General features: G+C 41.4%; 1 protein-coding gene across 2 annotated transcripts in view; it reads right to left on the reverse strand.

Moving 5' to 3' along the window:
• Positions 1-2138: 2138 nt before the first annotated feature.
• The window catches only part of LOC130291698 (transmembrane 9 superfamily member 2-like), a 77333-nt gene continuing 58735 nt past the window's right edge, over positions 2139-20736 (reverse strand). The window contains exons 13-17 of one of the 2 annotated variants that reach the window (XM_056540817.1): positions 20366-20525; positions 18429-18580; positions 16759-16870; positions 13859-14030; positions 2139-2945 (exon numbers count right to left, since the gene is read on the reverse strand). In XM_056540817.1, coding sequence (XP_056396792.1) covers positions 2878-2945; positions 13859-14030; positions 16759-16870; positions 18429-18580; positions 20366-20525 — 664 coding nt within the window. In that variant the 3' untranslated portion in view covers positions 2139-2877. Of the gene's footprint in view, positions 2946-13858; positions 14031-16758; positions 16871-18428; positions 18581-20365; positions 20526-20736 lie in introns of those variants that run through there. The other variant, XM_056540818.1, reaches the window with a different exon arrangement.

Genomic DNA, 20736 nt, shown 5'->3' on the forward strand with positions numbered 1-20736 from the left:
TACTCCTTTAACATTGCACGGATCCCTCAACATACGATGGTCCATTTGGAACGGATTACCATCGTATGTTGAGGGACCACTGTATATGGTTTGGGCAACTTTTGAGGGTGTATGCACACATACAGTATCCTGTGCATATTTGATGTGCAGGAGTTTTAGCTGCCCAGTTCAATGTAAACTAAATGACTAAACAGCTTCAAATCTGCAGCTTTAAACCCTTAAGGACTCAGGTTTTTTTGCACTTTCATTTTTTCCTCCTCACCTTTTAAAAAATCATAACCCTTCAATTTTGCACCTACAGACTCATATGATATGATTTTTTTTTTATTGGCACCACCAATTCTACTTTGTAATGACATCCATCATTTTACCCAAAAATCGACGGCAAAACCCCCCAAAAAAATGTATTGTGCGACAAAAAATTTGAAAAAATAAATAAACATTTTGTAAATTTTGGGGGCTTCAGTTTCTACACAGTGCATTTTTTGGTAAAAATTAGACCTTCTCTTTATTCTGTAGGTCCATACAATAAAAATTATACCCTACTTATATAGGTTTGATTTTGTCTTACTTCTGGAAAAAATCATAACTACATGCACGTAAATTACCGTAATACGTTTAAAAATGTCCTCTTCTGACCCCTATAACTTTATTTTTCTGCATACAGGGAAGAATGAGGGCTAATTTTTTGCACTGTGATCTGAAATTTTTATTGGTACCATTTTTGTTTTGATCTGACTTTTTGATGGCTTTTTATAAAAAAAATTTATGGTATAAAAAGTGATAAATACGCTATTTTTCACTTTGGAATTTTTTTACGAGTACGCCATTGACCGTGCAGTTTAATTAACAATATATTTTTATAGTTTTGACATTTACGCGCGCGGCGATACCACATATGTTTATATTTATTTACACATTTTTTTTTTGTTAAATGGGAAAAGGGGCGGGGGGGATTCAAACTTTTATTAGGGAAGAGGTTAAATCATCTTTATTAACTTTTTTTTCACTTATTTTTTTCTTGCAATGATATAGCCACATAGGGGACTAGAATATGCATTACACTGATTGCCAGCACTGATCAATGCTATGCCATAGCATAGCGTTCATCAGAGTTTTCGGCGCTCGACTGCTCCTGATCTCAGGCACGGACCAATCATTCGGCGATTGGACAACAAGGAGGCAGGTAGGGACCCTCCTCGTTACCGTACAGCTGATCGGGACATCGCGGTTTCACTGCGGTGGTCCCGATCAGCCCGACTGAGCTGCCGGGAACGCTTTTACTTTCACTTTAGACACGCGATCAACTTTGATCGCCGCGTCTGAAGGGTTAATACCTGGCATCACCACAGTGATGTCTGGTATTAGCTGGCCGTTGATAGCCACCAGGACAACCAGATATGACGCGGGGTCAATGAGTGACCCAGCGCAGATATGCAGATTATATATATATATTATACACACATACATACACACACACATTATATAAATATATTTTAAATATAAGTCATGCGGGGGGTTTAATTCTGCGCATCAAATATGCAAAGGATCCTGTACATGTGAATACACCCTTAAGCACCAACCAGATGCCCTGGTAGTTGCGTGTTTCAAAGTGCAGCTCTGACAGAACCAAGCAAGTCCATGCCCTGCTCAGAAAAGCAAATTGATTTCAGACGGCACTGTTATGTAGTGCTTCTGCCATCCTTTGGATAGTGATCAGTCATGAGACATCCTGTACATGGAGTGCTCTATTTAACTAAAAGATCCTTCATCTTCTAAATATGATGGCAATGTGTTATCCTTTCCATCTACTAAACTAATTTTGTGCAAGATTTGACTGCAAAAAAACTGTTGATACACAGGAAACTATAAACTCGAAATAACTGTGTTCCGACATGTAACTATTCATAGGGGCCGTGACACTGCCCCCTACTGCCAGCTGAGGACTGCCCTGATATGCTTCTCCCATAGCTCCATTTCACGTCTGATCTGTACCCCTCCTCCCTAGGCAGTGTCAAATACAGCCCAGTCAATAGACAACCAGCCTAGATGGCACATTTACCACCACTTATTAGTATGCCTAAAAACATGGCAATATGAAATCACCAAGAAAAAAGAAAAAAATGGGGAAAAAAAAAAAAAGTCATGTACTTTAAAGGTTAAGGTTTGTGGTCTTAGTAATTTTATTGCACAAGACAAGACATAGGTGAAAGGCTGGAAAACACATGCCACATGTTTGGTTTGCTATTCTTAGAAAACCTCTTAGAACTTCACTCTTTACCAGGTCTTTTTGAAAGAGTTTTCAGTATATACAGGTGAGACACTGTCTGACCGATACAATAAAAAGACAAACATTGAAACACTGGGCAGCTAGTGCAGACTTGCTATAAGGGATTAAAAAAAACTAATAAAATGAACAGATCGTATTAAAAAAAAAAAAAAAAACTTGCCCTAGAACTCACAATACGTATGGAGAGGATAACCTTTGTACAAATAAACCTCGGACGTACAATAACGTCTGGAAGGCACAAAGCAGAAATTATATATTGCCCTAAAAAGCATTGCAGGATCTCAAACAACATCATGGTCATCCATGACTTTTATTACCGGTCATGGAAGAGAAAAAAAATCCAAAAAAAAACACACCCAGTCATCGCTGAATGAATCCGCTAATAACATTCTGCGGCCCACACTTGTGTATTTACAACAAACTGTGGTTAAAAAAAGGAGGATGATAGGAAGGAATGTTGTAAACACAGTTTCCCAAAGTGCTCGTCTAAGCAAGTCTCTACATTGCGTCATCTCACGATATGCAGCTACTCCAAGTCTTTAATGGTAGCATCTTCATACATTGGGACTGTATCTGTGCAGAGTTCATTAATCCACTTTTACCACGCTGTATATTTTCCTGACAAACCAGTAGCATGCAAAGAATCCAATGGTGCCTAGGGAGGGGAGAAAGATGCATTTATTATTACAGGTCATTACTGTGTACAATAAACAAACAGAAAAATGCAGATGTAACATAAGAGAACATCAGTTTCATGCTGTCTGAACAATGGGCAGCATGGAATAGGGACAGACTACCTTATCCCAATGATGTATGTTTCGCTGTGAACACTGCAGATTTTGAGAGGAATCATAACAAGTAGTAATGGGGCTCTGGGTCACTGGGGGTGGTCCAGAGTAGTTTTTTCTTGCCTCTGCTGGCCTTGATCAATAGACCTCTCCCTATTAGCAAATAGGGATTATTCTATCAAGGGAAGCAGGAGATCTGCTCCTAGCCAGTGTTCTAACTAGGAGTTCTCTAAAATGCTGCAGATACTACAGTCCTGTTTTAATCCCTTTAATTTGACCTTCTTCACTCTTCTCCTTGCTAAGATACAAAATGCAAAAAGTGACACAAGATAAGAGGAACAAACTACATAGGTTTTTTTTTTTGCCTGAAATAGTGGAGACAAGAAAAGGTTTTGTTAAAGTAAAGACTAAATAAGTATAGACCACCTTTAACTAATTTATGCCCCAACCACCAAAATTATTATTAAATATATATAAAAAAAAAAAAAAATCAACCCTTTTCCTATTTTCAACCACACACACAAAGAAAAAGAAAAAAAAAAGTGATCAAAAAGTCCCATCTAAAGTGGTACCGGCAAAAATTAACCATATGCAGGGCAAATGATGGCTAAGTTAGAGGACAGAATAGGACATTTTTAAAGGTGTACTCCGGTGCTTAGACATCTTATCCCCTATCCAAAGGAGGATAAGATGCCTGATCGCGGGAGTCCCACCGCTGGGGACCCCCGTGATCTTGCACGCGGCACCGCTTTTATAATCAGTCCCCGGAGCGTGTTCGCTCCGGGTCTGATTACCGGCGACCACAGGGCCGATGGCGTGTGACGTCACGCCTCCGCGTGACGTCACGCTCTGCCCCTCAATGCAAGCCTACGGGAGGGTGCGTGATAGCTGTCACGCCCCCTCCCATAGACTTGCATTGAGGGGCGGAGCGTGAGGTCACACGGAGGCGGAGGCGTGACATCACAACCCGCCGACTCCGTGATTGACGGTAATCAAACCCGGAGCGAACACGCTCTGGGGACCGATTACAAACGGGGTGCCGCGTGCAAAACCACAGGGGTCCCCAGCGGCGGGACTCCCGCCATCAGGCATCTTATCCCCTATCCTTTGGATAGGGGATAAGATGTCTAAGCACCGGAGAAGCCCTTTAAGCATGGTCATTTTGTAAAGACAAAAATAAATAGAAAATTATATATATTATAAAACATACATACAAATACACAGTGGGGCAAAAAAGTATTTAGTCAGCCACCAATTGTGCAAGTTCTCCCACTTAAAAAGATGAGAGAGGCCTGTAATTTTCATCATAGGTATACCTCAACTATGAGAGACATGAGGAAAAAAAAATCCATAAAATCATATTGTCTGATTTTTAAAGAATTTATTTGCAAATTATGGTGGAAAATAAGTATTTGGTCAATAACAAAAGTTCATCTCAATACTTTGTTATATACCCTTTGTTGGCAATGACAAAGGTCAGAAGTCTTCACAAGGTTTTCACACACTGTTGCTGGCATTTTGGCCCATTCCTCCATGCAGATCTCTTCTAGAGCAGTGATGTTTTGGGGCTGTCGCTGGGCAACACGGACTTTTCAACTCCCTCCAAAGGTTTTCTATGGGGTTGAGATCTGGCGACTGGCTAGGCCACTCCAGGAACTTGAAATGCTTCTTACAAAGCCACTCCTTTGTTACCCAGGCGGTATATTAGGGATCATTGTCCTGCTGAAAGACCCAGCCACGTTTCATCTTCAATGCTTTTGCTGATGGAAGGAGGTTTTCACTCAAGCTCTCACAATACATGGCCCCATTCATTCTTTCCTTTACATGGACCAGTCATCCTGGTCCCTTAGCAGAAAAACAGCCCCAAAGCATGATGTTTCCACCCCCATGCTTCACAGTAGGTATGGTGTTCTTTGGATGCAACTCCGTATTCTTTCTCCTCCAAATACAACGAGTTGAGTTTTTACCAAAAAGTTCTACTTTGGTTTCATCTGACCATATGACATTCTCCCAATACTCTTCTGGATCATCAAAATGCTCTTTAGCTAACTTCAGACGGGCCCAGACATGTACTGGCTTAAGCAGGGGGACATGTTTGGCACTGCGTTATTTGAGTCCCTGGCAGCATAGTGTTTTACTGATGGTAGCCTTTGTTCCTTTGGTCCCAGTTCTCTGTAGGTCATTCACTAGGTCCCCCCGTGTGGTTCTGGGATTTTTGTTCACTGTTCTTGTGATCCTTTTGACACAAAAGGGTGAGATCTTGCTTGGAGCCCCAGATCGTGGGAGATTAATCAGTGGTCTTCTAGGTCTTCCATTTTCTAATAATTGCTCCCACAGTTGATTTCTTCACACCAAGCTGCTTTCCGAATGTAGATTCAGCCTTCCCAGCCTGGCGCAGGTCTACAATTTTGTTTCTGGTGTCCTTCGACAGCTCTTTGGTCTTGGCCATAGTGGAATTTGGAGTGTGACTGAGGTTGTGGAAAGGTGTCTTATACTGATAAGTTCAAACAGGTGCCATTAATACAGGTAACAAGTGGAGGACAGAAGAGAATCTTACAGAAGAAGTTACAGGTCTGTGAGAGCCTGAAATCTTGCTTGCTTGTAGGTGACCAAATATTTTCCACCATAATTTGCTAATTCTTTAAAAATCAGACAATATGATTTTATGGATTTTTTTTCCTCATTATGACTGAGTTTTGGTATACCTATGATGAAAATGACTAGAGATGAGCGAACTTCCAGTAAATTCGATTCGTCACGAACTTCTCGGCTCGGCAGTTTATGCCTTATCCTGCATAAATTAGTTCAGCTTTCAGGTGCTCCGGTGGGCTGGAAAAGGTGGATACAGTCCTAGGAGACTCTTTCCTAGGAATGTATCCACCTTTTCCAGCCCACCGGAGCACCTGAAGGCTGAACTAATTTACGCAGGATAAGTCATCAACTGCCAAGCCGAGAAGTTCGTGACGAATCAAATTTACTGTAAGTTCGCTCATCTCTAAATATGACAGGCCTCATCTTTTTTTGAATGGGAGAACTTGCACAATTGGTGGCTAAACTAAAAAACTTTTTTGCCCCACTGTATGTATAATGTATTTTATATAATGTATATAGGTTATAGGGGGGCATGTATCATTGTAGGTAAGTGAAGCATTTTTCTACACCTTTTTTGTGTGTGCTGGTAAAGTGTAGGAACACCTAATTTATTAAATGCTCACAGAGCATTTGATCAATTTTGTACAGGTCACATTTTCGGAAATTTCTCTCTTCACATAGACCAAAAAGCTAAGCTAAGTCTGGGCTGGTGTAGTTTTAGAGACTTTTCAGTGGCTTTGCGCCATTTCACCAAAAGACGTAGTTGATAAAACCCTTCCATATCATGTGTATTGCCAAAATCAGTGGATAGCAACTCAAAATCAGCAGAATTGTGTAAATCAAAAAGACGCAAAAAAGGCGCAAATAAACCCTGCTTTTTTGCGCCTTTTCTAGACACAAAAAACTGTCTAAAGACAATGAAAAATGTCAGCCATAGTCTATATAATATTTCATTTAATTATATTGATTTACCATTCCCCCCACAAAAAAATATAAATAAATAAAACAAGCCATCATATGGCTCTGTGGATAGAAAAATAAGAAAGAGTTATGTCTTCTAAGAGCGAGTAGGAAAAAACAAAACTACAAAATTAAGAAATGGCTGCGTCCCTAGAGGAATACTCCAGTGCAGGAACACTTATCCCACATCCAAATTATAGGGGATAAGTATCTGATCTCACGGGGTCCGACCAATGGAACGCTCCCAGCTGTCTACTGCAAGGGAGCAGCCAGGCATTCCCCAGGAAATGAGGCATGTGGATCCCCGCACAAACAGCGGCAAACACGTCCCCTCCATGTATCTCTATGGAAGAGACGACGATACAGTGTTCGTTATCTCCAGCTCTCTCCCATCGAGATACATGGAGGGGTCGTGTTTGCTACAACCTCGTGCAGGGGGGGGGGGGGGGGTCGACAGCTTCTGTTCTTGGGGACTGCCGAGGTGCCATGCCCAGTGGTCAAAGCCCACATGATCATACATAAGTGTTCCTGCCCTGGATTATTTCCCATTACTTATGTTCCACAGTGCTGTACAGAGCTCATCACCATTTATAACCTTGTCCCCGAGGGGACCACTATTTAAAGTTTCCAATACACAATAGGGATAATTTTGTAGACAAGAATGATCCTAAAAATTTAGTTTTTGGAAAGCAGGCGAAAACCAGAGTACCTAGAGGAAACCCACACAAACAGGAGAGCACAGAAACTCCATGTGATGCTTTCCTTGGTTGGAATTAAACTCTTGTCAATGGGGTTTGTCCAAACGCACTTAGGCGCTCTCCCGTCTGTGCTGACCGTGTCAGTGTGGAGGGATGCACCTTACTGAAAAGGTAACATCCAGTAAATAGTTCATACATATACATTTTCCAAAGAAATTACAGTGCTGAGTTCTAAAGAAGCTATTCTTTTTGTTTGTTTTGTTTTAAATAGCAGTTTGAAATAAATAAAAAAAAAGTAGATAACAGATTTAGTTGTTTGCAATTTTAGAAGTTGTAAAAAGACAGACTGTTAATATTCAAGCCAAAAAAAAACAAAAAAAAACACATCTTTCATTATAATATATACTCCATGAAGGATTCACTGAGTCCCAGAAAATTCCTTTAAATGCTGAATTTCAGTAACAACTTAAAATTGCAGTAATCTCTGAGCATTTGCCTTAATAAATAAGGAAATTTGGCAAATGTTTCCCACTCGATCGGAGACTGGCAGAATGAGCAGTAAATTAGCAGAGCTTAAGGTTGGATCTGTCTAAACATACATTAGGCAAGGGAAAACACTCGCAGACAACTGCCTCACTGCATTTTCCTAGCAGATTGGAATTAATTCATTTACATTTTCTTTCCATGAAGTGGGCTCTCTCGTATTTCAGGAGACAAGCGGCAATTTTTTACAGGCATCTACAAAGACGAAATTGGCTGCGTATGCAAATATTTACTGTGCTTCTAAATAAGAACCAGTAGTCACAGCAACTAAAGCAATTTAACCAGCATGCTTGCTTTTAGATAAACACCCTGCTGTATAAACAGAGCGGATGATGGTGGGTATGAGAAAGAGGAATTCTTCCTATTGTTGTCAATGACGGGTCAGCACAATGAAAAAATATAAGTAAAATACACTGCTCAAAAAAAATAAACAACACAATTCAAACAACACAATGTAACTCCAAGTCCATCACACTGCTGTGAAATCACACTTTCCACTCAGGAAGCAACACTGATTGACAATCAATTTCACATGCTATTGTGCAAATGGAACAGACAACAGGTGGAAATTATAGGCAATTAGCAAGACATCCCCAATAAAGGAGTGGTTCTGCAGGTGGTGACCACTTCTGAGTTCCTATGCTTCCTGACTGATGTTTTGGTCACTTTTGAATGCTGGCGGTGCTTTCACTCCAGTGGTAGCATGAGACAGAGTCTACAACCCACACAAGTGGCTCAGGTAGTGAAGCTCATCCAGGATGGCACATCAATGCAAGCTGCGGCAAGAAGGTTTGTTGTGTCTGTCAGCATAGTGTCCAGAGCATGGAGTGGCTACAGGCCAGTACATCAGGAGACATGGAGGAGGGCAACAACCCAGCAGCAGGACTGCTACCTTCACCTTTGTGCAAGGAGGAGCACTGTTCTAGCCCTGAAAAATGACCTCCAGCAGGCCACAAATGTGCATGTGTCCACTCAAACGGTCAGAAACAGACTCCAAAGGTGTGGGTTGTGCTTACAGCCGAACACTGTGCAGGACATTTGGCATTTGCCAGAGAACACCAAGATTGGCAAATTCACCACTGGCACCCTGTGCTCTTCACAGATAAAAAAAAGGTTCACACTGAGCACGTGACAGACGTGACAGAGTCTGGAGACACCGTGGATAACGTTCTGCTGCCTGCAACATCCTCCAGCATGACTGGTTTGGTGGTGGGTCAGTAATGGTGTGGGGTGGCATTTCTTTGGGGGGGGCGCACAGCCCTCCATGTGCTTGCCAGAGGTAGCCTAACTGCCATTAGGTACCGAGATGAGATCCTCAGACCCCTTGTGAGACCATATTCTGGTGCGGTTGGCCTTGGATTCCTCCTAATGCAAGACAATGCTAAACATCATGTGGCTGGAGTGTGTCAGCAGTTCCTGCAAGGGGAAGGCATTGATGCTATGGACTGGCCCGCTTCCCAAGACCTGAATCCGATTGGGCACATCTGGAACATCATATCTCGCTCCATCCACCAACACCACATTGCCCCACAGACTGTCCAGGAGTTGGTGGATGCTTTAGTCCAGGTCTGGGAGGACATCCTTCAGGAGACCATCCGCCACCTCATCAGGAGCATGCCCAGGCATTGTAGGGAGGTCATATGGGCACGGGGAGGCCACACACACACTACTGAAGTTCATTTTGACTTGTTTTAAAGGACATTATATCAAAGTTGGATCAGCCTGTAGTGTGGTTTTCCACTTTGATTTTGAGTGTGACTCCATATCCAGACCTCCATGGGTTGATAAATTTGATTTTAATTGATAATTTGTGTGTGATTTTGTTGTCAGCACATTCAACTACAAAAGCATTTCATACGATTAGTTCATTCAGATCTAGGATGCGTTATCTTAGTGTTCCCTTTATTTCTTTTTTTTGAGCATTGTATATAAAAACAAACCACCTGCACCAAGCTGCTTTTTTTTTAGATAAATGTGTGGCTAAAATGCTAATGAAGTGGTTGTTTTATTTTAATCACCTTAGCAGAGAGTAAATACATCACACTGAAATGGGTTTATTCAACAATCAGAACCACAAAATAATTTCCAGAGACACGAGCTGATGTCTGCCACCCAGGAGAGCTGCAGAAAGGCTGGCACTTTGAAAAAAAACTTTTTTTTAATGATTTATTCCTTATCATAAGTTAGGGTCACATGTGCAGTATTTTGCTGCATATTTACCTACCCAATGACTTTAGTGGCTAGGAAAACTTGCAGCAGCAAAATACAGCACACGTGACCCTACACTAATGATACCGCAAGTAATTACAGTGTGCGATTTTGCTACAAATGGCCGAAATCAGGGAAAGAAAAAAAGTGTGCATTTTAGGCATGCATTTGCCCTTTTTATGGCAATTTAGGTTGAATTTCAAATTATTTTAAAAAAACCTGCAGATTAATCAGAGTGGCGACAAAGGGATTTTAGAGCTCTTATTATCCCTATTAGTGAGCAAGCGCGCACCTGTGCCCGACAGGCCCACATGCTGTACGTTTTCTTTGGCATAATAAATTATGCTTACCTCATGTCCCACACAGCAATCTCCTCCATAGTACAGCCTGGCTTCCTCCATCTTTCTCCACAGTGCAGACACTGATGAGCGACGTCATCCGCGACTGTACTGCATGGGGGTGGAGGTCACAAGTCTCCTCTCCACAGGCTCACATTCAGAGGAAGCTTTCTACTGTATGCGAGTGTCCCTGGATCCCCGGGCGAGTGAGTACCATTTTCAGCTTATGCAGCTTAAAGTAGGGATCTGGGACAAATGTCCTGGATCCCTATTAGTGAGCAAGTGCGCACCTGTGCTGTGCCAGTTGGCTAAAGTGTAGGTACGTACAGCACTAGACCTGGGCTATTTGCAAACAGTACTCACACAGGGACTTTCTTTCACTTACTTGGATTGCCAGTTATAGGAAGAGTACTCTTAGCAATAACATGACGTAGTGCTCATTAACGTGCATTGGAAGTTTAAGGCTGGCATTGTGCTGGAGGATAACTTACAGTACTAAATATGCGGATGGACAATAGGTTACTGATGAATGGGATCTGCCAGGTACTATGTGAGGAGAAATTAAAGAAGTAGCAGCAGAACAGGAAGGATGGGGTTACACTAAGCTCTGAACTACTGCTGATCATAGTTATGATGGCAAGCCACACTATAGGAAGAGGGAGATGGGATATTACATTGAGGAGAAAACACTGTGTACACACAGTGGTAGCATTCACCACACTTGGGGAATTATTATATGCTTTATTTGTTCCCATCATGTGTATTCCTCCATATTTTTCAGAGAGCTTAACATTCTTCATAAATATCAACCCATACTACATACTGTTGTGCGTGCGCGCGCAAACCCCCCCCCCCCCCCTTAATTTTATGCCTTTATGCAATAACATGCCATGGTACAGATGCAATGTGACTCTCATAGAAGTCCCAAAATCAGAGACTTTGTTTCTATGGTACAGCAGAGCACTACCATGGACTGCTGCATGTAAATTAAAACTGCCGCACCTGTCACACTAACATACCGTATTTAACTGCATATAACACGCATTTTTTAGGCTACAATTTTTTGCCTAAAGTCTATCTGCGTGTTATATGCCGATAAGCCGCTGCAGTTCAATTATTTAAAGCGGGTGAACTGCAGCGGCTTTTGCAGGTGCAGAGACCTGCCGTCGCTGTCGGCTTCTCTGCCCCTGCTTCTACCCCCTGGCTATCAGCGCCGCTGCCCCTTCTCTCCCCCTGGCTATCGTTGCCGCTGCCCCATTGCAGGCACAGATAGCCAGGGGGAGAGAAGCGGCGCTGGCAATGGGGCAGCGGCGCCGATAGCCAGGGGGAGAGAAGGGGAAGTGGCACCCATTGCCGGCGCCGCTGCCCCGTTGCCTACCACATCCACGATTGTATAATTACCTGTTGCCGGGGTCGGGTCCGCGCTGCTTCTGGCCTCCGGTGTGGCGTCCCCTGCGTCATTGCTATGCGCTGCAAGACGCAATGACGAGTGACGTCACTCGTCATTGCGCCGCGCATAGCAATGACGCAGGGGACGCCACACCGGAGACCAGAAGCAGCGCGGCCCTGACCCCGGCAACAGGTAATTATACAACCGGGGATGGGGGAGGCAACGGGGCAGCGGCACCGGCAATGGGTGCCACTTCCCCTTCTCTCCCCCTGGCTATCGGTGCCGGCAATGGGGCAGCGGCACCGATAGCCAGGGGGAGGGAAGGGGCAGCGGCGCCGATAGCCAGGGGGAGGAGAAGCGGCGGCAGCAGGGCTCTAGGCCCCAGGAAAGGCAGGGGGAGAGAAGTGGGCAGCGACGGCCTCTCTCCCCCTGCCTCTCCTGGGGGCTTCTGCGGGGTCGGAAAGTGTATCGGGGTATACACATGCACACACCTACCCTCATTTTACCAAGGATATTTGGGTAAAAAACTTTTTTTACCCAAATATCCTTGGTAAAATGAGTGTGTGTGTTATAGGCCGGTGCGTGGTATACCCCGATAAATACGGTAAGTAATGTAGTGCCGACCTTCTGTTAAGCTGTGGGTAAAAGTACAAGTATTTACACAAGGGACAGATGGCCAAAACTTTATGGGGGTCAGAGATGTACCAGGGTGCAGAGCCTTTGCTTCTACAATGAGAGGGTTTATTTTACATAAAAGCTAGGTTTCCTCTTGGTTTTTTCCTCCCTTATACATGGGGAGGGAAAAATCTGGGCTTGGAATATGTATTACATGGGAGAACACTTGGGACGACTGACATGGAAAAGGATTTAGGAGTCTTAGTTAATAGTAAATTTAGCTGTAGTGACCAGTGTCGGGCAGCTGCTGCTAAGGTAAATAAAATCATGGGGTGCATCAATAGGGGCATAGATTCCCACGACAAGGAAATAATTCTACCACTGTACAAATCACTAGTCAGACCACACATGGAATACTGTGTACAGTACTGAGCACCAGTGTACAAGAAAGATGTAGTGGAGCTGGAGAGGGTTCAAAGACGGGCAACCAGGGTAATACGGGGAACGGGAGGACTACAGTACCCAGAAAGATTATCAGAATTAGGGTTATTTAGTTTAGAAAAAAGAAGGCTTAGGGGAGACCTAATAACTATATTTAAATATATCAGGGGACATTACAGAGATCTCTCCCATGATCTATTTATACCCAGGACTGTATCTATAACAAGGGGGCATCCTCTACGTCTAGAGGAAAGAAGGTTTCTACACCAGCACAGATGGGGGTTCTTTACTGTAAGAGCAGTGAGACTGTGGAATTCTCTGCCAGAGGAGGTGGTCATGGTGAACTATGAGAGTTCAAAAGGGGCTGGATGCATTTCTGGAGTTACAGACTGGTTGAACTTGATGGACATATGTCTTTTTTGACCGTACTATGTAACTATATGTAACTATGTAACAATACAGGTTATGGATAATAGATTTATAGGGACAGAATGTTAATCCAGGGATTTATTCTGATGTCATATTTGGCATATTTTTACCTCCAGTATGAGGGTTTTTTGCCTTCCTCTGGATCAACTGAGAAGGACTCGAAAGGGATATAGATTTAACTTTATGTACTCTGGACTTTTTTCAACCTTATAAACTATATTACTATGATACAACTCTGCTGCATGGACACAGCTTTACTCCTATACATTTGTATTTATTACAAATAAGTTGAGGACCTGTATATCAGCTTGTTCAAGTAGTCAGTATTATATCCCAAACATGTCTCAGGCAAGAATGATTCTCTTTTCCCACCATTTGCTAGATACGTAGTTACAGACATTTAGTGCACGGAGGCTCTCCTCCAACAGGGTAATGTAAAGGTTAAAGTTCTAGTAGCTAGCAGTAGAGGGATAACATTTAAAATTGTCCTTTGCTCAATTTCTTATTACCGGAACACTAAAATATGACAAACAGTTCTTGGAAATTTCTGTACAATTGCCACTTACCTGTAAACAGGAAAAAAATTAAAACCATAATCGTTGTGTACCCAAAGTACAAGATGGTGCTGGCAGTTCCTGTGATTTGAAGCTTAGAGTAGAAATAATGAATGGCGTAGATGAAGAGGTAAACAGCAGTAAATCCGCTCGTTAGAAAAGAGCGCCACCACCAATGGTAATCCTGCAAGGAAATGGAAAAATACACCAGTCATACAGACAAGTCTTGTGGTGTGCGCTTTCACGTGTTTGTTAAAAATAAGCCTAGAATAGTTAATGCACTGCTTAATATTACAAAACCCATCAAGGGGTCAGGAGCGGATCTCTCATATTTAAATAAAAGAAAACATTTCCACTCTAAAGAGAACAGTATATTCCCAAACAAGAGAGACAACATCAGATACTTATCATGCTAGCTATATTGGAAACATATGGAGAGACTCACTGACTGTCACATTAACCCCTTAACAACGCAGGCCTTAAATGTACGTCCAGGTGCGGTGGTCCTTAATGCACCAGGACGTACATTTACGCCCTATACATGACCGCGAGCATCTGATGCGCGGCAGGTCCCGGCTGCTAATAGCAGCTATGGACCCGCCGGTAATGGCCGACATCCGCGATTGCACGGATGTCCGCCATTAGCCCCTCAGATGCCGTGATCAATACAGATCACGGCATCTGCAGCGCTGAGGTCACTAAAACGGATGATCCGATTGCACGCAGCGCTGCCGCGGAGATCCGATCATCCAAAACCTGCCTCCGCTGCCTTCCACAGTTCTTCTGCTCTGGTCTGAGATCGAGCAGACCAGAGCAGAAGATCACCGATGACACTGATCAGTGCTATGTCCTATGCATAGCACTGAACAGTATTTGCAATCGAATGCTTGCAATAAATAGGCCCCTATGGGGACTATTCAAGTGTAAAAATAAAAGTAAAAAATAAAAAAAAAGTGAAAAATCCCCTCCCCCCCCCAAAAAAAAAATTTTAATTGTCCGTTTTTTCCCCATTTTACCCCCAAATTGTGTAAAAAAAGAATTTTAAGAAACATATTTGGTATTGACACGTGCATAAATATCAAAACTATTAAAATATGTTAATTATCCCGTACGGTGAACGGCGTGAAGGTGAAAAAGAAAAAAAAAAGTCTAAAAATTGCTGCTTTTTTATAACATTTATTCCAAATAAAATTGATTTAAAAAAATTATTAAAAGATTTATATATGCAAATGTGGTTAAAAAAAAGAATTACAGATCACGGCGCAAAAAAAATGAGCCCTCATACCGCCGCTTATATGGAAAAATAAATGTATAGGTCAGCAAAATAGAGGAATTTTAAATGCACTAATTTGGTTTAAAAGTTTGCGATTTTTTTTTAAAGTGGTATAATAATAGAAAAGTATGTAATTATGGGTATCATTTTAATCGTATTGACCCAAAAAATTAAGAAAACATGTCTATTATACTGTAAAGTGTACAGCATGAAAACCAAACCTTCCAAAATTTGCTAAATTGTTGTTTTCTTATCAATTTCCCCACATAGTATTTTTTTTGTTGTGCCATACATTTCATGGTAAAATGAGTGATTTCATTACAAAGGATAACTGGTCGCACAAAAAACAAGCCCTCACAGTGGATGAAAATTTTTTTAAAAAGTGTTATGATTTTTAGAAGGCAAAGAGGAAAAAACAAAAACGTTAAAATAAAAATTGTCCGAGTCCTTAAGGCCCAAGTGGGATGAGTCCTTAAGGATTAAAGGGGTATTCCAAGAAAGAAAAAAAAAATCTTTTTATGTTAACTGGCTCCAGAAAGTAAAACTGATTTGTAAATTACTTCTATTAAAAAAATCTTAATCCTTCCATTAATTATCAGACCTGTCACTATCGTCCGTCACAAAATAACGTCCATTATCAATAACGGACTATAACGGATTAAAACGGATATTAGAAAATCCCATAGACTATAATGGGATTTTCTAACGGACGTATAGGATTTTGTTACTGCAATTTTCAGCTGGTTTTCAGACGGAACTTTATACGGATGTTTAAAAACTGAGAATTTTGTAGTGTGAAAGGCCTAACAGGATTCAAGTGCCCAGGAAGCATTTCCCAGCATGACAATAGCCTACAGACCAGCATCCCATCTCCTCTTATGAACGCTTCTGCACCCGCTCACAGGAACCCACCCTCAATTGACTAACAGTTACTAGTCTTGCTCTTGCAGTTTATTATCTGGCCAGTGTATGGGGAGTAATCTGTTCTTTTCACAGTTTTCCCTTCCGCTGTTCTGCCCTTGCCCGGAGTGGAAGCGCAGAACTGCTTTAAGGTTTCTGGGAGATGCATAGATCACTATGCACTGCTCAATAAGTAGACAGCAGAGAGTAGAGAACAAGACAGCCTGGTGACTGCCAATTAAAGGGGATGGGCGTCAGTGAGCAAGGACAGAGCACTGCATAAGAGGAGATGGCCTGGCTATCTGTGGGGTTTTTCAAATTTTTTTAAATTTTATTTTTAACACTTAGGGGACTATTTATAGCAATCATTAGATTGCTAATACCTGCTGATGCTCGCGGTTATGTATAGGACGTAAGTGTACGTCCTGGTGCGTTAAGTAACACCTCACCAGGACGTACTGGTGCAAGGTAATTGACAATAACGGTAACGTCCAAAATCGTGAATACCGGCCAAACCGATAATCGGTCGAGCCCTAGTTGCAAAACTATGCTGAGAGTTGTAGTTTTGCAACAGCTGATTGTACCCTGGTTGAATAACAGTCTGTCTAGCACATGGAAACAAAGTGTAGAGATGGGTAAATACTTAATTTGGCTTTGGTGCAGAAAGAACCCTTTACCCATTTAAAAAATAAAATAAAACACCACAACAACAACTTTAATATGCTTAGGGAATCAGTACCTCTGCACATAGATGGAAGTAACAAAGCAAGATAGTAGCTTCTGAACAAGTTATCAGGAGTATTATGAATACCAGAAACAGGAAACCGAACATATAGTACATTTGATGAGACCTACAAAACAAAATACACACCGTGAAAAACACGCAAGAACGTCTGACACAGAACAATGAATGGCGCTCAAATTCCTAATGTGACATGAAGCAGACAGAGTGGAGCTATTGAAAAAGGCTGCATAGCCAAAACGCGTCTGTGTTTAATAAAACACTATTGCATGAAAAAGAAGTAGTGAGTGTGGGATTTATGGATATATATTGGATTATCCCAAACTGAACTTAGATAGTGGAGCTACACTGAATATTGTAGTATGAAATACAGTGAACACAAATGAAAATACAAATTTTAAAGTGAACCTGTCAGGTCAATTTAGGAGGGCTAGAAATAATACAGGGAGAGAAGTGGATTTCTGTGATATTTATGGTGAAATTTCTGATAAAAGAAGAGTAAATCCTAACAGGTAAGACAGCAAGAGTTCTGCTTATCCCACAATCACAGGCTGATTGACAGCTTTCCTTATAGTAGTGTAAGTGCACGGAGGATGCTGTCAATCAGCATGTATGGTGCCGGTAAGGAGGACTATCTCAGCGTCTCTCATACGAGTCCTACTGGGTTTTTTACTCAGAAATCCTGCACCACATCATATAAACATATATACAGCAGAGCCCAGCTTCCTCCACTCATGTTCTTCTCACAGACAGGACATCATAGAATCACCTGACAGATTCAATTTAAGTACAAAGTGCAGCCTAAAGGATACAACTTTATTTCACATGGATGAAACAGGAATGCGAGATTTAACCAGTCGGCACTAAATACCTACAGAAAAACAGTAATTCACTTGAATTTGAGTTGGCTGAAAGCTTAATCTCGTCGCTCTACTGATATGTGTGGGCTTCCTGCTGTGCCCAAATATGTGAAAAACGGAATGCATGGCAACGTTGAATGACCCTAGTATTTTCACAGCTATGCTGTATTGCAAACACTGTATTAATGATTAGATATGCATGAGAGACTAATGTATATCAGTGAATGTAGTTAGGCCATGGTGACTACATGGACATGCTCGGAGTCGGTACCCATGTCCTCATTCAGCACATAAGTCCTATAATTCTTCAGATGCTAATAGATATTTAGATATGCCTGCTGCTTACAGCTACAATCCCACAGAGAGGGAGCAGGGTTGGATAACATAGTCAGTCTGAAAAAAACATCCATCCATCTGCAGTCATGATCTAGAGCAGTGTTTCCCAACCAGTGTGCCTCCAGCTGTAGCAAAACTACAACCCCCAGTATGTACAGCTGGGGGAAGCTGGGAATTGTAGTTTAGCAACAGACGGAGGCACACTGGTTGAAAGACACAAATAAGTGTTGATACAGAGCATTACATCTAATTAAGGGACATTTATATGCAAGATTTCCTAGTGCTGTTACAATGTTGTACGAACCCTGCTGATCAATGCTTTCTGATACCATGCTGACATAAAGAAATGCCCACTGCACCAATCAATGGCTGAGGTGGGTCTCCTCTACAGCCAGTGACTGTGGGGCATTCTGTGCGTTGAACAAGCACCATCGGAATGGCAAAGTGAAAATAAAGATAGCAGACACTTACCAAATGCTGTTTAGAATGAAAAATAATTGAATAAAAATACATCCAAATGGCAAAATGCCTCCCATGATAATACCCGGGAATGGTTTGGTAAAAAAGGACTGTGTAGGAATCTGACGAGGGATTTGATTTGTGCGAACAGGATGTTCAATCGCCTAAGAAAGCAAGTATGAAAATCAGGCATTCAAACAAGAAGCTGTTACTTAACATATTTCCTTCCATATTCATAATTTATCATTTTATTTATTAAGTCCAAATATTTTCTAAGTAATAGGCAAACAGTGAACAGCAACTGTGTGATCATATGCTCTAACAAAATTGAAAATTCTATGTAGGTCACAAAACAGAAAACCTGCCTGTGATCACCAAAAGAACAATGACACCTAGTGTCCAAATGACAGATTCCAACAAAAGCAATCACCTTGTGTAACCTGACATGAGTTGGCGCATATTCTAAAAAGGTTTGCCAGGTATGGTTTGATTTGCTGGTCTCACAGTCATTTTTATATTTTTGTATTGTTTACCATGTGTGTATAGGCACTTTAATCATCTTACTGGTTCTCTATTTTTTCACTGTATACAGTACAGTTATCCAGGAGGGGGCCATATTAGCTTCCCCCTGTCTTGTAGGGTGGCTCTGGGTTGAGCCATTTAAGTGTTTTTAAAGGTCTGTCTTTTTTGCAAATGTTCTGCAATAAATTGATTTGATTTATCTCATTTGATTTTGGGTGTGCACATTTGTATGGTATCTTCTTTGCTCTTGGATTTTCTGTAGTATGTTTTTCTATACCATTGTAGCACCCCGCTTTACATATTAGGCTGCACCCCCTTTTTTCTTTGTTGTTAACCTTGCTTAAAAGGGGTATTCCAGGAAAAAACGATATATATATAACAACTGGCTCTGGAAAGTTAATCAGATTTGTAAATTACTTCTGTTAAAAAATATGAATCCTTTTAATAATTATCAGCTGCTGAAGTTGAGTTCTTATCTGTCTGACAACAGTGCTCTCTGCTGACATCTCTGCTTGTCTCAGAAGCTGCACAGACTAGAAGAGGTTTGCTATGGGGATTTGCTTCTATTCTGGACAGTTACCGAGACAGGTGTCATCAGAGAGCACTTATACAGAAAAGAACAACTCAACTTCAGCAGCTCATAAGTACTGAAAGGATTAAGATTTTTTTTAATAGAAGTAATTTACAAATCTGTTGAACTTTCTGGAGCCAGTTGATATATATAATAAAAAAAATTAAAAAGTTTTATCCTGGATAACCCTTTTAACCTGACATGAGTTGGCGCATTTTCTAAAAAGGTTATGCTATTTAGAGAAAACCTATTTTAGAAAATGTAGGGCTTATGGGTAAAACCCATCTATTTACGAGTGTATTCAGAGAGGCAAAGACATGTTGTACTTGCACAGGCATATGCAATGAGTACACACCCATATGCAGAGGGAAAAGAATATATATTATATGATAAAGTACAAAAGACACTGCATATATTTAACATCGCTGCATCCACCGCATATTAACCAAACTAGGAATTGCATACAGAGTCTCCGAAGATTTTGTAAGGAAAATGTAAGTTGTAGTTATATCTTGTACATGTTTTTTAAGAACTGGTGGCACTCTTGGGGTTAGGCATACAGAGACCTAAAAAGTACATACAGTTTTAATTATTGGATAAAAGAGAAATTGAAACTACTATGTATAGGCATACATAATGAGCTTTACCAACAAGCTAAAGTCCATAAAATACAGATTACCCACCCAATAAAAGAATAGCAGATCTTAGAGTGGCAGCCAAGCTTTTGTTCTGATTGGATTGGGAATCACCCACCAAGCACATGGAAGTTATCACTTTCTGGTTTGTTCTGATTCAAGTAGACCAAGTGTTTTATAGTAACCTACAGCATATAGAAACGGTGATCTGTAAAACTTACTCTCTCTTTAAATCCAAAATATGCTCCAAGGAAGGTTAGTGGGACAGAGATGCCAAACCACATAGCAAGGATAGCCACCAGTGTCCCGAATGGAATTGCTGCTGAAGAGTGTTTTGCCCACAAAATGACATTCATGATAAAGAAGTCTGCAAAAATAATCCTGTAACAAGAAATAGAAAACAGACCATTTACTCTTTTAGAGTGTCACCTTTTCAGAGAATATCACTATAGTAGATATACAACATTACAGGCAAGGGGATAAGGGTCAGATCATGTAAGGACTGACAGCTGGGACCCTCCAAGATTAAGAACAAGCCCCAAGTCTTTGTTTTGAAAGGAGGCGAAAGTAGCGCATTTGCCGCGCCACTGTT

Source organism: Hyla sarda, chromosome 9 (assembly GCF_029499605.1).
Source record: "Hyla sarda isolate aHylSar1 chromosome 9, aHylSar1.hap1, whole genome shotgun sequence".
NCBI classification, from domain to species: domain Eukaryota; kingdom Metazoa; phylum Chordata; class Amphibia; order Anura; family Hylidae; genus Hyla; species Hyla sarda.